The sequence below is a fragment of the Mirounga angustirostris genome, unplaced genomic scaffold (genome assembly GCF_029215605.1).
Source record: "Mirounga angustirostris isolate CCGP_5_RB_7025 unplaced genomic scaffold, mMirAng1.0.hap1 SCAF_7, whole genome shotgun sequence".
Classification (NCBI taxonomy): Eukaryota; Metazoa; Chordata; class Mammalia; order Carnivora; family Phocidae; genus Mirounga; species Mirounga angustirostris.
In genome coordinates this window covers 120795008-120815880 of record NW_026991715.1, presented here as the reverse complement: position 1 = coordinate 120815880, position 20873 = coordinate 120795008, and the positions used below count along the sequence as shown (strand labels likewise).

Sequence of the window (20873 nt, the reverse complement as noted above, 5' to 3'; positions counted from 1 at the left end):
TACCTAATGAATTCTTTTTAAAGAATGCAGACCTAAGTGGCTTTTTATAAAAAAATTTAAAAAAATCTATAAAAAGAGGAAATGCCCTGTAGTGGATGCTGCGGTCCCAGGCCACGTCCCTTTGTCCCACCTGATGCGAGTGCATGCATCTGTGGTGCACAGCCGCCATCGTGCACATTGTCATGTCCACTTCGGGAGCCTGTCCAGGCTTCTGTCAAGCCAGGCAGGATCTTCAGCCCTTGTGCGGGTGTGCCCTAGAAGTTCATGGGCATGAACACCTCCAGGGCAGCCCTCAAGCAGTGGAGAGCGGGGGTTGGGGGATATACACCGCAGCCTCCCCTCCTTCTCTAGGACACACTCCATGCTCTACAGCTTCTCCGAGAGGCCTCTGTGGAGGTGGGCCCCTGGCTGGCCACCGTGGGAACCCACTGGACAACACACGTTGTTAGCTGTCCTCCCTCCCCTTTCGACTCTCCCTGGCCCCTCACTTCCTGTTCCTGGGGTCACCTTCCAAATAAACCCTACCTCTAGTTCTGGTTTCTTAAACAGGCCCTAAAAATAATGTTTGACATGAAGACAGAACAGTTTGTCCCTGGAATCGAGAGCTGACAGAGAAATAACTGGCATTACAACGAGCTCCTAAACTGTGACCCAGGAAAACAGTGTCTCTGGAGGAAATGGTTCTTCTTTACCACTTTACATATGAGTTTTATTAGGACCATACCTGACCTTCCTGATTTCATGCTTTGCCTTTTCTGTTTATTCTGCAGATTCTTCTGGGAAGCCTAAGTTCACCAAGTGCCGTTCACCTGAACTAGAGACTTTTTCATGCCACTGGACAGATGGGGTTCGTCACGGTTTGAAGAACCCAGGATCAGTACAGCTGTTCTATATTAGAAGGTGCAGGCTTTATGCCTTTCTGACTTTTCCATGCCTTTCTGACTTTTCCATGCCTTTCTGACTTTTCCCTCCATGGATTTTCGGTTGAAAGTATACTGAGTTGCATGCAGTGGTGGACATAGAAAGCATTTTTTTTTTTGATGACTTAAATGTATACATTTATTCAAAAAAAGTTAATTAAGCCCTTACTATGTGTTTGATGCTATTTAAGGCACTGGAGATACAGTGCTGATTACAAAAAGGGTAAGGACCCTGGCCTCGTGGAGCTTCATTTCCAACAGGGGAAGACAGACAACAAAAAAATAAGTAAAATAAATAAATGTCAGCTAGTAAAAGGGTTATTAAGAAAAGTAGAAGCCAGAAAGAGGATAAAAAGTGCCCACACTGTGAATGAGTACATGCGTGTGCATGAGAGTGTGTGAGGGTGAGTGTGTGAATATGAGTGAGCATATGTGTGAGTGGGTGAGAGTGTGGGTGCAAGTGTGCATGTGCAGGAGTGTGTGTGAAGTGTGGGTGTGTGTGACAGAGGGAGTGGTGAGTATGTGCATATGAGAATGTGTGGAAGCAGGTGTGTGGATGGATGTGCACAAGGATATGAATGTGTACGTGTATATGAGAGAGCGAGTATGTGAAGGTGTGGATAAGGGTGCATGAGTGTGTGTGCATGTGTGTGTGTGCAGGGAGCTTGGGTGATGCTTTAGATGAGCAGCTCACAGTGGGCCTTGCTGACGTGCTGTGTTATAGCAGAGACAGAAGTGCAGTGAGAGAGGCCCACAAGAATGTCTGGGGGAAAACTGTGCCGGAGAGGAAATTACAAGTGCAAAGGCCCTGAGGCCAATCTGTTTGAGGAAAGCAGGAGGCCCGCATGGATGAAACAAGGTGAAACATGGGGATGTGACATGAGCAGAGGTCAGAGACTTAGCCAGAGCCCGACCGCGCCAAGCCTTGTTGGCCATGGCTGGGCCTTGAATTTGACTTCATCTGTGATGGGCTTTGAGAAGACGTTTTAAAAGACTCAGCTTAGTGTCTAAGTAGAAAATAGACTATGTTCCTATTAAATTAGTTATACTCACTAAGGAATTGTAGTACTTTTCTATTCCATTTTGACCGGTGGTCTTCTAAAATAACAGAGGAAGAGTGAAATGAAGATGTCTCAATATAATCACCATCCAAGTAGTTTCTTTCTGACCCCGCACCTGGAATTATTTCCATTTCTGTTTACTCTTATGTTGTACCTTTTTTGCCTTTTCTAAGTTTTAGGTTCTAACATTTTATCATTTCCCCGTTTCCACCCAACCCCCAGGGGAAGCCTAAGCCAAGATTCAAGGGTAGCCGGGACCCTTTGTCCCAGGGTGGGAGCGTTCACGGGTCCAAGGCTGAAGCCATCTATGCCACAGAGGAGCAGGGGAAGGGAGGGAACAGGCCGGGAGCAGCCAAAGACGTGGGCTCAGGGCCAGCAAGCCCGCATCTCGGCCTGACTCTGGCACTCGCTGAGGAATGCCACGCAAAGTAGTCAGTTCACAACTCAGCTGCTTCATTTGTGAAACAAGAGACGGCAGGTCTTGTCTTATGCCTTCTCGTGAGAGTTTGGGTCGATAATACATGAAAAGCGCTTAGCACTGCGCGTGGCACAGCATAGATAATCACCAAATGGTAGGTGCTGTTACCCTTGGTAATATGGTGGTAATTTAAAATCATAATGATACAGAAAGCCAATTCCTGGGCTACAAAAATGACTTTTGATTCTCTCCGGCTACTGATTATTGGTCTGTTCTGAGGCCGTTGTTAGTGCAAAATGGGGTACTCAGTATACAAGTAAATAGTTTGAGGTAGCAACCCATACTGGCCTTACCCACTTCCCCGGTGTGAGGGAGGTTTCCTGGATGTGCCCCAGAGGGCACACAGATACGACATGGCTGGGCACCCAAGGCACTTTTTTTCTCTTAGGGCTGACACTACAGAGAGGTGGGGGTGAAGAGGCTACACTGCTTTGTGGAAGTACATTTGGACAGGAGGCTTATATGTTTGGTAACACTTTGGAATATCCGTTGGATTGACTGTTAAAGGGAGAGAGATTTCGGAGGTACAGAGAGCCGGCTCAGTGAGGACAAACTGAGTTATTTGTGCAGGCACAAGGAACTAAACTGAAGAGAGAGAGGGCAGAGTCGGGCCCACTTTATGGAAATGGGTTATTACCAACCCTAATATTCACCAAATCTGAACTTGAGCAAAAAGATAAATCCAAAGGTATAAAACCCTCACAAATATATATTTATTCCTTACTTTCTTCCATCTGGGTCACATGTGTTTGCCTCCAGGCCTCCTCTGCGCACGCTAGGCCTCTGAGCACCCACCCCCAGTCCAAAGCCAGGCTCCGTGCTAACGGAGATGCCACAGAAAGGGTGACCAGGTGGAGGGCAAACCTCAACATATTTGGAAGGATGTCGGTAACTTTTGCCCTAGTGGGTTTTGGGATCCCAGGGGAAAACACTGTCACATCTCCAAACCCCCAAGCACAACCTAATGATTAGGGCCAATCCCAACTTGCAAAATCGGTATTTTGTGTTTTCCCTACAAAAATATAATTATTTTGAATATCTAGCCAAAATCGCGTAAGCCTCCAGCCCGGTTTATCTAGGAAGGGTAGAACGCAAGGGTCTAGGATGTCAGGCCCAGACCACCCCAGTGAGTACACAGCTGTGTCAGCCTTCACACTGGCCCCTGGCACAGAGAGGACCGTACAGATGCGCTTTCTGACTCTCATCATTGTTTCTCAGAATTCAGGTCCCAGGCAACTCCTGGAACTATAGAATCGTGACCCCTCTTCACGGACACACGAAGCTGGGACAGGATTTCATCCAGAACTGGAGCAGGGGAGATAGGAAGGCTCGGGGAAGGGGCCCATGCACTGGGCTTTCAGTTTTACCAGCCTGGCCTTGGTAACTAAAGCACAAAGGAGCCTAACCCGCGTGCGTGGCTGTCTCTGCCCCCGGCCAGGGGAGCAGCCTGACTGCAAATCGCAGGCACCACAGCAGGAGGGTCTGGGGGGGGCCTGTTGGAGATGCTCTGCTCTCAGCTCCCTGCCCGCAGATGCCTTAATGTTGAAGAAAGTGGGCTTGTGAAGGCTCGATCCCAGAGACTCTATCCCACCACTTCTGTCATCCCCCACGCTCACTCCCCTCAACAAATGATTTCCATGCAAGGTTCTGGAGGAGATGAGAAGGGAGAAAGGGCACTGTTGCTTTTCCTTTTTTCTAGAGAAAAGATTGAATTTTAAGCCTAAAACACATGATCTGTATGTAATGAAAACTGTGGTCCTTAGAACATAAATGATGTTTTATTTTTAGGATTTTTCTTCCAGTTGCTAGATGGAAAAGCATTTGGATAAAAGTATTTCTTCTCTTTATTCTGACTTTTACCAGTAGTCCCATTGTACAGCCTTCCTTCCATTTCGCAAGATGGACTAGGAGCAAACCTCATGCACTTAACTCTTAGGGGTACGACAAGGAGAAGGTAGTTTCCAGAAATTGGTTTTGGTCACCTGTGTAGAAGTTCAGCCCAGGGAACACAGGCCAGAGTCCCTGTTTTGCAAGTCCATTTGTTTTTTTGTCTAAATTTAAGAGTTTAAAAATAAGTTTTAAATATTTATTTAAAATAAAATTCAACTTTGGTTAATGAGGGGGAGGGCCCTGGGAGTTGTGTTTTGAACTAACTGTTCCTGTACTTAAGATAAGTGCTTTAAGTTGTTTGCTCTGTGGGACTAATGGATTTGGAATAATCTAAACAAGGTTTTTCATGCAGTCCCCATGGGGACACATCAAAGTTGAAAAAACGTAAAACACGCAGAGCTAAACTTCCTATTACAAATCCAGACCTGCGAAGCACTGTACTACATCCTTACATTTTAATACTAACTTTTATACTATCAACTATGCTAAATATATTTCTTTATCTGTCTTATTATATAAGAGCCTCATTTCTCTGGGCAATCTTGCTAAACCGTTCTCTTTAATATACTCTTACTTAGTTTGAAAGTCAAGATAAAATAAACCATACTGTAGGTCAATGACCCACCTATCCCTAATTTTTAATCCTTTTCCTACTACTCTAAACATACACACACACCCCTACACATTTACACACATATATACATATACACATACACACGTACACATATATACACATACATAAATACACACATATACATACACACTCCCACACATACACACACACACCACTCACGTTTCCCATCAGGGATGAATCTCCCTCTCATCCAAGGGTATGCAACTTTTAAAAATCTCAACCAGAATTTAAGCCACAGTTCACTGGCCATGTTAATCCCAAGTTCTTTCCAGCAGCTGATGAGCAACTGTCTCAAGGACCCCCTCATAGTACACAAGTTTCTTCCCAGTGCCAAAGAGACCAGCCTGAGTAACAGCTGTAAAGAAAGAAGCGTGCGTTGTCTCCCAGCTCATCCCTTCCTTCCAGTCCCTGCCTTCCCTATAGCCTGTGGTGTCCTGGTCGCTCATTGCTACCCAGCACCCGTCCCTGAGAGGGGCGCTCACAGACCTCTACTCTCTAGCCTTCCAGCCGCAAGCACCTCAGCCTACACAAGGTCATTCCTACCTTCTTCCCCCTCAGCCACAGACCACCTGGTTTTATGTCTCCTTGACTTATAAACCTCCTTCTCAGCTGATACCTCATGAATAATAAGCAAATAATGAAGTATTCCCCCCAAGTAGCAATTCTAATTTGAGAAGTTTTCCCATTTATTCCATTGCCCTCCCTTCCCCTCACCATACTCATGCCCATGCTTGCGTACCTCAATACCTTTGACTACTCAGTTCCCTCCTTCCTTTCCCTATAGCCACGTATTAAGCTTTTACCCATCCTTCAAGATTGCTAGAAACACCACCTCTACCTTGAAGCCTTCCGTGAACAGCCAGAGCAATCATTCCCTCTTCCGAACTTTTAGGGAGACTAATGAGCACTATTTGTGAGCACAAACCCACACTGCTTTGTAATACAGTTTTTTAATCCTTCCTCTGAGGCAGGAGTCATTACTTAGACACACGTGCATCCTGCATAATGTCCAGCACAGTGTTTTATATATAATCAATGCTTATTACATATGAATGAAATGACTACAGGATACCAAAAAAAAAAGTACTCAGATGGTAATTTCTGAGTCTCCTTCTAGCCTGAAGGTAGGAACGCCATCATATTAATCATTATATCCACACAAGCTAGTGGCAGCTGGAATGCTTCTATAGGTCGTATATAGTAGGCAGCCAAAGATGGTTTGCTGGACTCATTCAGTCAGTCAGAGGGATGGGACTTGGGAGGGCTGTGTCACATTCTAGCACATGTTCACTGTGTTCTGGCAGGGGTGGCCTTGAGTAGGAGAAATCCTTGCTTGCTCTGCATTTTTGTTCAGGCCCCCATGGCAGCTGACCAGGGATTTCCCTTTCCCTAAACTCTGCTTCCTTCCCCAGTCAACTTCCTGGCATCTCTTCTCCATTCAGCTCACACCCTGCCAATGTTTTAAGTCATCAGGGTACATGCTACTCTCTGTAGTGTGGGGTAGAGGTGAATAACTGGATGGCGGAATGTGAATATGACCTTTTGTCTCTTTTAGGGTGGGGAGAAAAAGGCTAGGATCCCCATGTTTCATAAATGTCACCTGAAGGTCCAGCATGTTTACAATGTTCTCATTGCTCTTCATGTAATTAAGGAAAAAAAAAAACAGGAATATGGGAAGGAGTTCAAGACCTCAGGAAGACTCCCCCAAGCCTAAGACAGCCTTGGGGAGATGGACGCAGGGTACAGTGGTTCAGAGTAGGATGGTAGCCGATTTTCCACCTCGAGGCCCCCCAAATCTCCGTGTCACTCAGCCTGAAGAATGCCATCGGTGTGCCTCCTCAGTCTCTTCCACCATGAGTTGGGGAAACATCCGGGTCCAAAGAGTCACTGTTCTTTGGGAATCTTTATAGTTTGGAGTTGGCCCTCTGTAGTGTTTTAATAAAGGAACATTCTAAACCTCCCTAAGCCTTGGAACCCTCATCTGTTCAATGTGGATAATAAAGTACCTACCCACAAATTACTTAATTTAGGAGCTGGCACATCATATGCAGTCAATGCACAGATGCTTTTGCTGTTGTACGAGTACCAACGGCCTCCTATCAGTCTGCAGACACTGTGGATGAGTCCACAGATGTGATACTTCTTGGCAGTGATGCCGCTAAAATACTTGCTTGTGAAATATTTGTGTTTCGGCTTATTGAATCTGACTATCAGGCACCTCACTTTGACTTAAACCATGGCATGATTTTTGGAACAATTCATCCTTTTTTACCCTCCATTTCAGGAGCACTCAAGAATGGACTCAAGAATGGAAAGAATGCCCTGATTATGTCTCTGCTGGAGAAAACAGCTGTTACTTTAATTCATCTTATACCTCCATTTGGATACCCTACTGTATCAAGCTAACCAGCAATGGTGGTACGGTGGATCAAAAGTGTTTCTCTGTTGAGGAAATAGGTAAATCACAGGTTTGTGTTTTATTTGACATGGCTTTAGATTAAATAAGCAGGGGAGCCTCAGTGTCCAGGCATATTCAAGTAGGAAGACTGTCATTATAATCTAGGTGAATGGAGGTCTACTTTATAGGGCATGAGATCAGCTAGTGAACAAGAGGGAGAAGGCAGGGAGAATGGAAGTTGGCTCTAACATAAAATAACCTGGCAGTAAATGTTGTCAAGAAAAGAGTGGGAGTCTTGCAGAATCTTTTCCTTAAGGAGGTCTTTCAAGCTGGATTATGTTCTTGGGTCCCACAAGAGACAAACTCAATGGACTTCTAGGAATCCTTCTTTCCCAATTTTTCAAAATGATTATTATATTCAGATCTGAAATATGTTGACCTTTGACTCCTATCATCACTGTAATAAAAGCCTAGATTTTCTTTATCACAAAGCATAATAGTTCTGGAATTTTATGTTTACAAAACAGCCGAAAATCAGTTTAAAGACATGTTTATAGGATCTTAAGACAAACACTGGAGATAATCAGAGCTCAATGAGCTAAATGAAAGATCTAGACAGATTATCCCTTGCCCATGGTGTGGACACAAGGGGAAATGAAACAAAACAAAACAAACAACTGTAATTGGAATATTTATGTTTATTCTATAATAGTGTAAACAGCAAAATATAAAGAATCAAAGAAGGACTTTGAGCAGCTGATGTTGGTCCCTCAGAATCTATCCACAAAAGCTCATCTGTTATAGAAATTGCTTGGAGTTTCTCTGACACATGCTGTCCTTACACGCTTGTGTGTGGTTTCCCAGGCACTGGCAGACTGGAAGAGGCTAAGAGAATGTGGCTAGAAGCTGCAGGCAGAAACAAATAAATCTGATAGCCTGTCAGGGAGAAGAACAAGCAGAAAAGAGAACCCAACTGCATAACTTGCAGAGACTATTCAGTGTATGCCCCAATGTCAATAGACGTAGCTGTTGAGTGGCTGAATGCATAGTAGTAAGAATTACCGGGTCCAGACCCATGTTCTAACCCTGTCCCTGCCAGTAGCTAGCCCCACTCATTTCCATGGCTGACTTTCACAGAGGGCCTACCATGCCCTGGATGCTGTGCTAGGTGTGGTGCCTACAGAATGAGTAAGATATGGTCAAGTAGGGGAGGCAGGTGTGTTAAATAATTGCAGTACTGTGTCTTAGGTGCTGGACTCGAGGTGTATGGAGGACACTGTAAGCCAAGGTAGTGGCCAAAGGTACAATGATTGACTGGGCCCGAGGGATGAAGAAGGGCTGCCCAGACATGGTGGCAGTTCAGTTACTCCTTAAAGCATCGGTGGGAGTTGCCAGGTATACCAGATAGACTGTGTCTTCCAACAACTACTAAGTTCTGAAAGTGACAAATGGCACAGAATAGTGACGGACTCGGGAGCAGTTAGGCAGGCCTGACTGATCAGCCAGAGAAATTGTAAGTGGTCTTGTGTACCCCACAAAGGAATTTAGACTTTATCTTACTGCCAAGAGGTGCATTTGAGGATGTTTAAGAAGGGAAATGACCTGAGGATAATAATAGCTAACACTTACAAAGCCCCTACCTATGGGTCAGGTATAATAACCATGTGAGAGAGATTCTATCATAATCCCCATTTCACAGATGATGACATTGAGGCTCAGAGCATTTAAAGGCTAACTCAAGGTCGAACAGCTAGCAGGCAGAACTGAGATTTGAACCTAGGCAGCATAGCTCCAGAGTCCACACTCTTAATCTCAAAGTTATCCAGTGCCACCTGTTGTGTTACTAATGTCTCAGGGAAATCCATCCTGCTGCAGTGTAGAGGGTAGATTGGAGTAACACAGACTAGAGATAGAGAGGTCAGAGGACTTGGTGATAATCTTTGTGACAATTAAGGCAAAAGATGGTGACAGGCAGTTACAACCATAACAGGGAGGGAGGGAGCTGGGAGGGGGAGACCGCAAGGAATGAGGTGAACCTAATCTTAAGAAGACAACACAGGCCTTCAGCCTCCTCACGCATTGTATGAGTTTTCTGCTGCTACCTCACAGGGCTCATCTTTGGGTTTAAAGCACTGTATTATTAGACATTTGTTGTTCATTCATGCGTTCAGCAAATATTTATTGAGTCCCTTCCTTGGGCCAGGTACATTTCTAGGTGCCAGGAGCAGAAAATGTCTGCCCTCATGGGATTTTATCCCAATGAGGGTGGAAAGAGACAATACTCTGAGGAAAAACGACACAGGGAGGGAGAAGAGGAGTGCAGGAGCGTTCGCGATTTTAATAGAGTCATCAGAGCTGGCTTTGCTGAGTAAAAAAACTGAGAGAACAATGTGTCCATCTGAGGGAAGGGCCCTTCAACAAGAGGGCACAGCAAGGGTAAAGCTCCTGTGGTGGGAGCATGCCCTTGCTCACTCGAGGAACAGCGTGGTGGGGAGAGGGGCTGGCACAGAGCCAGCAGGGGGCATGTAAGAGGCCACATCTGAGGGATCCGAGAGGCAAAGTCACTGCACCCTTGAAGCCCTTGGATGACTTTGGCTTTCACCTGGAGTGAAAAAGGAAGGCTTTGGAGGGTTTGAAATGAGTGATGTGTTCTAATTCAAGTGTGAAAATAACCACTGTGACAAGTGTATTGAAAATAGACTGAAGGAGGACAGAGACCCCAGGAGGAGACCACTTCGGAGGCTAATGCAGCAATATGGGCAAAAAAGTGTCATGGCAGGCCTGGGTTGTGGAGGTGCTGGTGGTGAGCAGTGGTTAGAATCTGGGACCATCTTGGGGCGCCTGGGTGGCTCAGTCGTTAAGCGTCTGCCTTCGGCTCAGGTCATGGTCCCAGGGTCCTGGGATCGAGCCCCGCATCGGGCTCCCTGCTCTGCAGGAAGCCTGCTTCTCCCTCTCCCCCTTCCCCTGCTTGTGTTCCCTCTCTCGCTGTGTCTCTCTCTGTCCAATAAATAAATAAAATCTTTAAAAAAAAAAAAAAAGAATCCGGGACCATCTTGAAAGTACAGCTGACAGAATGTGGGGGTGGTGAGAAAAAGATGTGTCAAGGAAGAGCTCACTCATTTCATCTTGAGCACCTGGAGGAATGGAGCCACCATTAGCAGAGAGAGGGAAAGTGACAGAGGACCACATTCCAGGCAGGGGACCAGGGGCTGCCTGGGGATGTACTCGGGCTCAAGTGCTTTTGCAACATCTCAGAGGAACTGTGGAATACAGCACGTGGCAGGATGTACAGAGGGAAGGGGGAGCTTGTTATGATGCTTATAACAGTGGTATGAGCCCTCTCAGAAAGGACCATGTTCCATATCTTCTGTTTAAAGTAGAAAGGGGAGTTTTTAAGATGAAACGTGAGTAATAAGTTGAAATTTTTCGACCAAAAACATTTTTAATATTTTGGTCTCTTCGAGGGTTAAACTTCAGTATCAGAATTCCTCAGTCCCCAACAAATCCAGAAGGGCGAAGCATTACTGTCCTGATTGTAGCCATATGCAACTCAGCTATTTTGCAGATCCCTCCAATTTAATTTCCAAAATGTGGTCATTATTAGTCATATTTGGATTCCCTGTTTTTTTAAAGTTGTGTCCACTCTACAGGAGTCAGTATCATGCTCCTTCACAGTAAGGTCTGTTTTCACTCTGGTTGAATGAAAGAGCTTCCCCTTTTGGCCACCAGATTTTAACAGCCAGTTAGAGCTCCTCACACTTATATCTGTAGGCAATTCTCTGGCCAACCCTAGGGATCCAGACTGTGCAACACTCTAGATGACCTTCTACAAACAGTAGAAAAGAAAGTAAATCTTACTCTGTATCTACAAGTGACTTTTGAAAACCTCAGTACTGAGACCCAAAGAGGAATAATTTATCGGGAACTATCTAGAATGTAAATTTAGGTATAGTTCCTAGCTTGGGAATCCGTATTTCTCTTCATTGGTCTTTGGGAAGTTGTAGTCTTTGCAGTTCTGATAAGCAGAATACAGCTGACTTACCAGAGAATGTACAGTATGTCAATAGAAACCAAGCAAAACACTATTTCAGATTGTTCATATGTGGTTAAGTAAGAGACAGAAAACCCTGACTCATCACCATTTGAGAGAAGAGTGCAATGCCTTCCTTCTTATGTCTGAAAAAATCATATGTGGCTAGGAAGACAACAAGCTAAGGAGCATTAGCTGAGGGTTTGGAAGAATTGTTCTAATAGCAATACAGAAATTAATAAGACAAGATCCTTGCCCTAGGTAATAAACAATTTGGAATAAAAAAGATTTCTCTATCCCTAGTTCCAAAACAGCCACATGTTTAAATACTCTAGGTCTTTGTGACTCTGTTCTTCAGTTTCGAGTTACAATGAATTCCGTTGCCAAAATCCCAAAGCATTAATCCTATCAGGGCTAAAAGAAATGTAAGACATGGCAGATCCTCAAGAAAAATTTTAGATCAGATTTTAAACTTGAAAAGGAATTTTTTGTAGGGGTTTTCTTCAAAGTTAAAAACAGATCATACTCAAGTCAAAAAAAAATGATACTCTTATACAGTGAGAGTATAATAAGAATATTGGAAGAATTCAGGGTATGAATAATAAAAATGCATAAAGTAATTGGTCTCTTCAGAAAAAAAAAAAAAAAACACTCCATTAAATCAAGCTGTTCCTGTCTGTCTGTGCACTAACTCTCTGTCAAAATGCACAGTGCAACCAGATCCACCCATCGGCCTCAACTGGACTTTACTGAACATCAGTTTAACGGGCATTCATGCCGATATCCAAGTGAGATGGGAACCACCACCCAATGCAGATGTTCAGAAGGGATGGATAGTCCTGGAGTATGAACTGCAATACAAAGAAGTAAATGAGTCCCAGTGGAAAATGGTAAGATATCATTACATATCACACTTTAAAAGGCTTTGCCTTTTCTTCTTTTTATATCAACAACACCTCTCTCATTTACAATTAGACTTCCTTTTGACCTAATTCCACACGCTCGTGCTATAGACTCCATATTTTCTTATTTGAGAAAAACAGACATAATCAGTAAAATACCATCTTGGAATTCTGTCCAACAGCAGATGCTTACATGGAGCTTCTATGGAAGCCTAAGGAAGGAAAGGAAAACTATCTCCCCAGTCATCCTCAGTGGCCTGTTTAACTTTTGAATAAAGTTGTATACTCTAGCTACTTAAGCTATCTTTGAGGATGTGGCTAAACATGGGAAGAGTCATGATCAAGGTCAACAGTGAGCTATGGCTACATATTCTCCCATGATTTTAGTTGCTAGTATTTACAAGACCCCCATTAAAGTAAGTTCATAAGTGACTCCAGGAAGGAAACAGAGGAAGGGAGTTTGTCCCCTAGAGGTCTCAGAAGGATGTTTTGTTACATACCTCAGGGAAGAATCAAGCTAAACGGTTTTTATGTAGGCGAGTAGCACGGTGGTGGTTGACCTCTGAACTCCTTACGTCCTTGACAACTATATGGGAACTAGGCACTTAGATAAGTTCCACATGGCGCACAACAAGGAGAAAAACAGGATTATCTTGCTGCTCCCAGTATAACTAATTCTAAATCAGTCTAACCACAGAGTCATAGCCCTGGCCAAGCCAAGTGGTTTCTGGCCTGTCAGCAGGTCGTGCCCTGTGGCCTGGCAGATTCACTCCCAGAATTTTGAGACACCAGGCCTTGTCCGTTCAGGGATCTGCTGAAAAAGAAGCCAATTTTGTCATTAAAGTTAAGTTTAGAGCAGCTGTGAACAGTTAAATACTGGGCTTTGAGGTGCTGTTTTCAGCATTATTTTAATTTAGATATCTGTTCCATTAACTTGGTGCAAAAAAGCCCAGTTGGTGGCTGAGTCAAAGAAGACTTTCTAAACTCAAGTTTCAGTCAAACATGTATTCAGCAACCAGATATTGAAATAACTACCGTGCACAAGGCACCGTGGCAGGAGCCCCAGGGAGCAGTTCTCAGAGTGTGAACTTGTGCAAGCCCTGAGGGTCCCTGAGACCCTTTCAGGGAGTCCACAAGGTCAAGACTGTTTTCCTACTAATACCGAAAGGTTATTTCCCTTTTTCACCGGGTTGAGATCTGTAGCGATGGTGAGAATATTGCTGCCAGCTGAGCACAATCAAGGCGGTCATTCCAAACCGCGCTGACCGTCACCGCGCTCACCACCCCCGTGCGCGCTCGCCAACCCCCGTGCGCGCTCGCCAACCTCTGCGCTTACGGTAACGGGGAGAAAGCCAGCCTCACATAAGGATTGTCTTGATGAAGCTGCACATTTTATTAATTTTATTAAATCTCAACCTTTGATGACATAGCTTTTTAATATCCTGGGTGACACATGTTGAGGACACATAACGCACTTCTGCGGGTACTGAGGGGCCGATGGTTGTCTTAATGAGGCACGCAAATGGCCGAGTTGCTCGCTGCACCAGCTGCTTTTTTGCACGGAACACCATTTTCACTTGAAAGCACAACTGATAAACTAATAGATGGTTATTCATAGTGAAGTTGGCAAAGAGTTGGCAAACATTTCTTGAAAAAGAATGAAGTGGGCTTATCAGTCCAAGAAAAACGATCGACAGTAATTGCTACCAATGAAACTTGAGCTTTCAAAGGAAAATTCGAGTTTTGGAAAACTGGAATCTGATCTGCAGCAGGGAGCTTGAGAGCTTTCCCAGTCTTTGAAGACTTTCCTGACGAGATCAGTGGTGATATTAGCTAAAGTGATTTTTTATATTGTATAATAAAATGTGTGAACATTTAGAAAATTTGCATAACTCAATGAGCCAATATTTTCCAAATGACTAATACATGATGTAACCAAAATCATTCATGGGGAAATGATCCATTCAAAGTGCTAGGTGGAAAGGTGGATGTTAAGGTAGCAAGATACGAAAGATTCATTGATACAGTTTCAGATTCTACATTGCAACTAACCTTAAGTAACTACCATGCTTACCATGCTAGTTTGATCTGTAGTCCTGTCTGACTGGATTAATCCATCTCCCAAAAAAGGTCTTAGGCCTCTGGTGTTTGATGCCTCTCATCCATTCTTGGCCCTGGAGCCAGAGTGATCATTCTAAAACACACTCCCTCGCTTCAAATTCTTTTCATAAACACTCAAAAATATGCACACACTTAAATCCACTTTTTACTTGCATGATTCTGTGAGTCTTGACAGATCCATAGGGCTTGGGAGCTACCACCACAATCAGGATAGAGAACAGCTTGCCATGACCTTCATCCTCTCCCAAACCTGAACCCTTGGCCACCACTGATCTGCTCATCTCTGTAGTGTTGCCTTTTCCAGGCAGTCATTGGAACGGAACGATATAATAACTAACCTTTGACTCTGGCTTCCTTCACTCCTCATAATGCATATGAGATTCCTATTGCTGAGTGTAACATTCCTTTTTATCGCTGAGAGTGTTTCATCGAACTGTAAAATTGGTCAGGCTCACTCTCTGTTTCACATGGTGGTTGTGAGTATTAAAAAAAATTCCATTTGGTGGAAGCTAGTTGAAAAATAGAAAAGACCAGATCAGTGTCAACACCCGAGGGCACTTAGCACAGCGGTTCCACCCTGACCTCATTTCTACATTCCACACTTGGACATATCCACTGGGATGCCTCAGGGGCTCTCAAAAAAGCAACGTGCTCAAACCTCCTCCTACCTCCCTAGTCTCCCCCTCTCGGTAAATGACAACATGTCCATACAGTTGTTCAAATTTAATCCAGAATGTTGTCCTGACATCTATCGGTATCTTACTCTTCTTACTCCTTAGCTCCGAATAATCACCAATTCCCATTGATTCATGCTCTGAATTAGATCATGGATTGGTGTCATTATTGTGTCTTCTCTGGATCACCTCAACAGCCTCCTGTGCAATGTCTCTGTTCCCACTCCTTCCCCACTCTGAACCACTTTCCATGGAGCAGAGTGATATTTGCAAAATTCATAGATTTCTTTATTAAATAACAAGATTTCTGTCTATCTATATAGACATGTCTATAAGCAAATATTTTCCTACTTTCTTTATCCAACAGAAAGTCAATTATTCTGAACTATCCCCAGGACTGAATTTTTCTGTAGGCAATCATATTTAATACTATAGGGTAAGATGTGTCAATGGGCACTTTTCCAAAATTAACATTTCTTAGAAACTTAAACTACTGCTTGTTGAGTTTTGGTATTAGTGTTGAAGACTATCCACATGGGTGCCTGGCTGGCTCAGTCAGCAGAGGATGTGACTCTTGATCTTGGGGTTCTAAGTTCGAGCCCCACATTGAGTATGGTTACTTCAAAATAAAATCTTTTTAAAAAAAGAAGAATATCCACAATTTTCTGAAAAGGCTATTAAAATATCCCACCTTTTCTTCACTATATATCTGTGTGAGACCAGATTCTATTCAATGCACTTCAACCAAAACAACACAAAAGATTTAATGCAAATTTAATACAGAAGCAGATGTGGCTTCTATTCTCCGCCATCATTGTATGTGCGGTTGACTATTCTTCACCATGTCTTCTCACAAGACTTTCAGGATCAAGCGATTCCTGGCCAAGAAACAAAAGCAGAACCATCCCATTCCCTAGTGGATTTGGATGAAAATTGGTAAAATCAGGTACAACTCCAGGAGGAAGCATTGGAGAAGAACCAAGCTTTGTCTCTAAGGGATCGCACATGAGATGGCACACATATTTCTGCTGCATGAAGGCAGGTGTTCCTATCCTCTTACTCTGTAAACATCACTACTATCTGAAGAATACACATGTTTTATCAGGGAAATTATTTTTCTCTGTTACTCTGCTTCTGCCATAGTAGGTTGGCTCAGTAATAAATATGTGAGAGCTTTTGTTAGAAAAAAAAAAAAATACAGAAGCAGATGTAAAAATACAGCCATCTTGTATGAAGCCAGCCATTAAAGAGACTTGCCAAAATGTAAAAATGTAAAACAGTGTCACTCTTCTCACAAAATTATATGTTGTTTTGGAGAATACAATAATTTTTTTAAATTAATATTATTTTAATTTTAAAATTTAAAAAATTCCTGTTTCAGTTTCTAAATGGTGAATAGGGATAAGCATAACCCAAATAAACCAAAATCTTTAGGCTTCTCAGTAATTTTTAAGGGTAAAAAGGAGTCCTGAAACAAAAAGTTTGACTATCCAGGAAAAGCAAAGATGTGAATCCAAACGTTAGCATTCATAGATTTACTAATCATAGTTTCAACCCTGAAAGTCCAGTGATCTAGCTGTATTTCAGCTGATGCACAGATACGAAGCTCGTACCCTGAGCCAGGTCCATGGGAGCATGGGACTTAGTCAATTGACCATTCAGGTGTGCATCCCAGCTTGGCTTTGTCACACTTTTTATTGCATCTCCGCTAAATCTCATTAGATAGTCCAAAGGGGTCAGTTAACTTTTACTTCACTTAACTTGTATAAGTGAAGTTACGTCTTCATGGCATGTCTTACAAGGGTCTCAGACAGAGTTGTCATGAATACCAAGAGTTTATCTGTTAAGACTTGACCTCTGCTGAAGAAATTCACAATCTAATTGGTTATGAGCACAAGTGCCATAAGCTTAAAAACAAGTGAGATTCATAAGTAGAGGGGGAAAAGCTAGTGTTTGTTGCGTGTATCAGGAATCCAGGTTACGACTGACAATGTGGAATTTTGTATTACGGTGCCTTTTTTTTAATTAAATGCATTTTGAATATAAAAGTGATACTAATGGTGATGTAGTTGCTTAAACTATTTACCTGCTAAATCAGGTTAAGAATTTAATGTTTTTTAAAGAAGTAATGAGTGGCAAAGAATTATCCACATTGTATGGGCCATCTCCTGAGCACCCACTCTATACCCAGTATTGTGCTGGGCTTTGGAAATGCAGAGATAATGAAGGCGTTGTTTGCAGCAGGGAATTTGCAGTGTAATATAGAAATTGGAGCAGTGTAATATAAGTATAAAAAGTAATCTAAGATGTGACTATCTGTCAGGATGGAGTAGGAAAAAATGCCAGGAATGACATCTTAGAATATCAACAATCCTTGCACTGAGGATTGGCTCATATAATCTTTAACAAGAACTCATAAGTTGCATAGGCATTCCCTCCAAGGCAGGTGGCAGGGCTCAGTGCCGGTGGTAGGAGCCATGTAAATGAAATCAGGTTTGGTGTGGCTGCTTTGGAGGGTTGAGGGAAGATAAGGGGGCGGGGGGGGCAGAGATCAAATCACTGAGGGCCTCTTTTTGGTTTTGTCATTAGTGAAATCTGTAATGAAACAATATTGGTTACAATAACAGAACTTAGGGCTTCAAAACTGGACACACACGTTTTAAAGAAACCAATAAGATAAGTTTAAAATTCAGAATCTTGCCTTTAAAAAAGCATTTTAGGCATGCAAATATATCATATATTAAGAAGCTTCGGGGGCGCTTGGGTGGCGCAGTTGGTTATGCGGTGACTCTTGGTGTCAGCTCAGGTCATGATCTCAGGGTTGTGAAATCAAGCCCCGCATCGGGCTCCATGCTCAGCACGGAGTCTGTTTGGGTTTCTCTCTCTCTCTCCCTCTGCCCCTCACTCCCCACCCCATGTGAGCTCATGTGTGCACACGCACGCACACACTCTCTCTCTCTAAAATAAATAAATAAATCTTAAAAAAAAAAAGAAGTGTCAATAAAAAGATACAAACTAACCATCCCATATACACATGGGAAAAAAACAGGAACCTTGTGAGTAGAAACTGAGGTGAAAGGAAATTTATTTTAGAAGCTGCAGGCCCAGCCTCTGACTTAATAAAACAAATTATGAGAATCTTTTTAATGTGAAAACTCCATGCTGTTGAAAATATAAGTGTTCCTAGTTTTCTGTAAATAGGAGCAAGGTGTTCTATCTGAAAGCATATGAAAAACCCATATTGAATACCTGCTTTGAGTATTTGACTTGAAGGAAAACACTGTCATTAGTTGGGCCTACCTCTTTCATAGCCTTATGTCTAATAGCCGTACTACCCTTCCCCTGGAAGGTAAAAGAATATCGTGACCTTAAGGGTTGTGGGACCTTGATTTTTATTACCAATGACTCTAGTGACATTTTTTTTTTGCAAATTTTGAATAGGAAACCATTTGAGGTAACTTTAAGCCCTCTAGAATATGCAGAATAGGTATGTAGTTCCTTCTAATAGAATAATTTAGACAATTATGGTTTTTCTAGGACCCTTTCCAACTCTGTGATCTTATGAATGACTACCCAGAATTTCCAAAGAACAAACTGTGCACATGTGTGTGTATATTTGACTATGATTTGTTTTGGTGTGGAAATACGGTTTTTTTTTTCTGTTCTTATGTCTTCATATAAAACTATAATATCCCAAAGGGTAGGCAACATATCCGTAATTTTCTTTATAGCTCCACCCAACTAGAGGGTATTATGCTGAGCGAAATAAGTCAATCAGAGAAAGACATGTATCATATGATCTCACTGATATGAGGAATTCTTAATCTCAGGAAACAAACTGAGGGTTGCTGGAGTGATGGGGGGTGGGAGGGATGGGGTGGCTGGGTGATGGGCATTGAGGAGGGTATGTGCTATGGTGAGCACTGTGAATTGTGTAAGATTGATGAATCACAGACCTGTACCTCTGAAACAAACAATACATTATATGTTAAAAAAGAAGAAGAAGAAGATAGTAGGAAGGGAAAAATGAAGGGGGGAAATCGGAGGGGGAGACGAACCATGAGAGACTATGGACTCTGAGAAACAAACTGAGGGTTCTAGAGGGGAGGGGGGTGGGGGATGGGTGAGCCTGGTGATGGGTATTTAAGAGGGCACGTTCTGCATGGAGCAGTGGGTGTTATACGCAAACAATGAATCATGGAACACTACATCAAAAACTAATGATGTAATGTATGGTGATTCACATAACATAATAAAATTTAAAAAATAATTCTGTTATGCTTTGATTGTATAGAATATCTGACAGCCTAGTACAAACACATAGCTGCATTTCTTTAAACAAGTCTATTATATCTTGGGTTTATACCAAAATAACTTTGAGGACTGTGATCCATATAACAGACTTTCTCTACAAAGTTATTTGCCTTGATTTTCCTTTAAGTAGCAAACTTCTTCAGTGCGTTTTATTTTTTCCCCATTAGAACCTTTTATTCTGAATTTGTTGGGGCTTCAAGAGAAGGGCTTTGCCCATAATTCATTGGGCCCTGAATTTATGACACCAACTTGTAGTTGGCCAATTAGGAACATGGCCAAACTGCATTCTTCTTGGGTCTATTCAGTTAATAAATGGCACTTAATTGATGGTTTCTTTCATATAATCTTTACCAAGAACTCATAAGTTGCATTGATTATGCCCCAAGAGATGCGAGACCGATGGTAATTCAGGTGAGCACCTCTGAAAAGATTTGTCAGCTTCCTGTCCCACTCTAGCCAGATTTTCTGGAAAACCTTGGAAAATGACTGAAATTCCCCACCAATCTGAGACTGCAGATGAGTTTTCACAACATTAACTGGGGAAACAAGATTCCAAACAAAGCACCCAACAGACCTCCACAGATAGAATCATTGTGTAAATGAGTGCTGTGAGTCGTTGCGTAGGCAGATGCTCCTTAATGGGACCTCAAAGGCCAAAGGAAAGACATTGCTGAATCCATTACAGGAAAGAACAGGCACCAAGCCTCGATAATACTCTCACTCCATGGCATCTGAGTGCCTTGAAAGCCTGGTAAGTGTTGGTAAATTTGTCATTATGCTTGTGGTCCTGGAGCAATGTCCGAACTTTCTCCATTGGAGTGAAAAGTGCCCCTGCTGTCCCTGCAAGGAGTGCGGCCACACTGCGGGTCGCAAACTCGTGGGGTACTGCTGTGTTGTCAGAGGAGGCAAGATAAGTCCTCGTACTGGCCAAACCCAAGTGCCAGTGTAGTCGTCTTCTGCATCGGTGGGGCAGGATCCTGCCGTACGAGTTTGAAACCATCTCTCCTCGACTGAAGCACTGCGTCCCAGGTTTTGATTCCGGACAGCTGTTGCCAAAGGGCACCTCCCGAGTGGGAAATGGGAGTGCCGCGTCGTTGAAAGCCGCACAGCAGCCGCAGACGTAATGCGTCATTCCACCAACATTTGCAACAGGAGGTGATAGACCTTGTTTTGAAGATGTTAGGCTGGGGCGCCTGGGTGGCTCAGATGGTTAAGCGTCTGCCTTCGGCTCAGGTCATGATCCCAGGGTCCTGGGATCGAGTCCCGCATCGGGCTCCCTGCTTCTCCCTCTGCCTCTCTCTCTGTCTCTCATGAATAAATAAATAAAATCTTTAAAAAAAAAAAAGAAGAAGATGTTAGGCTGGGCAGCCTCTTTCCAGGAGCTTCTGAATCCACCATGTGGCTTAAGAGCTTTCTTCTTCATGAAGGATATTTTTAACCTGTAACACCAA

General features: G+C 43.1%; 1 protein-coding gene and 1 pseudogene across 10 annotated transcripts in view; one reads left to right on the top strand and one right to left on the bottom strand.

Moving 5' to 3' along the window:
• Nucleotides 1–20873, top strand: part of GHR (growth hormone receptor) — a 258380-nt gene that overhangs the window by 224875 nt on the left and 12632 nt on the right. For all 10 annotated transcript variants that reach the window (XM_064596737.1, XM_064596739.1, XM_064596743.1 and 7 more), the window contains 3 exons: nucleotides 771–900; nucleotides 7268–7440; nucleotides 12123–12301. In XM_064596737.1, coding sequence (XP_064452807.1) covers nucleotides 771–900; nucleotides 7268–7440; nucleotides 12123–12301 — 482 coding nt within the window. The remainder of the gene's footprint in view (nucleotides 1–770; nucleotides 901–7267; nucleotides 7441–12122; nucleotides 12302–20873) is intronic.
• On the bottom strand, nucleotides 19759–20599 carry LOC123853776 (mitochondrial nicotinamide adenine dinucleotide transporter SLC25A51-like; annotated as a pseudogene).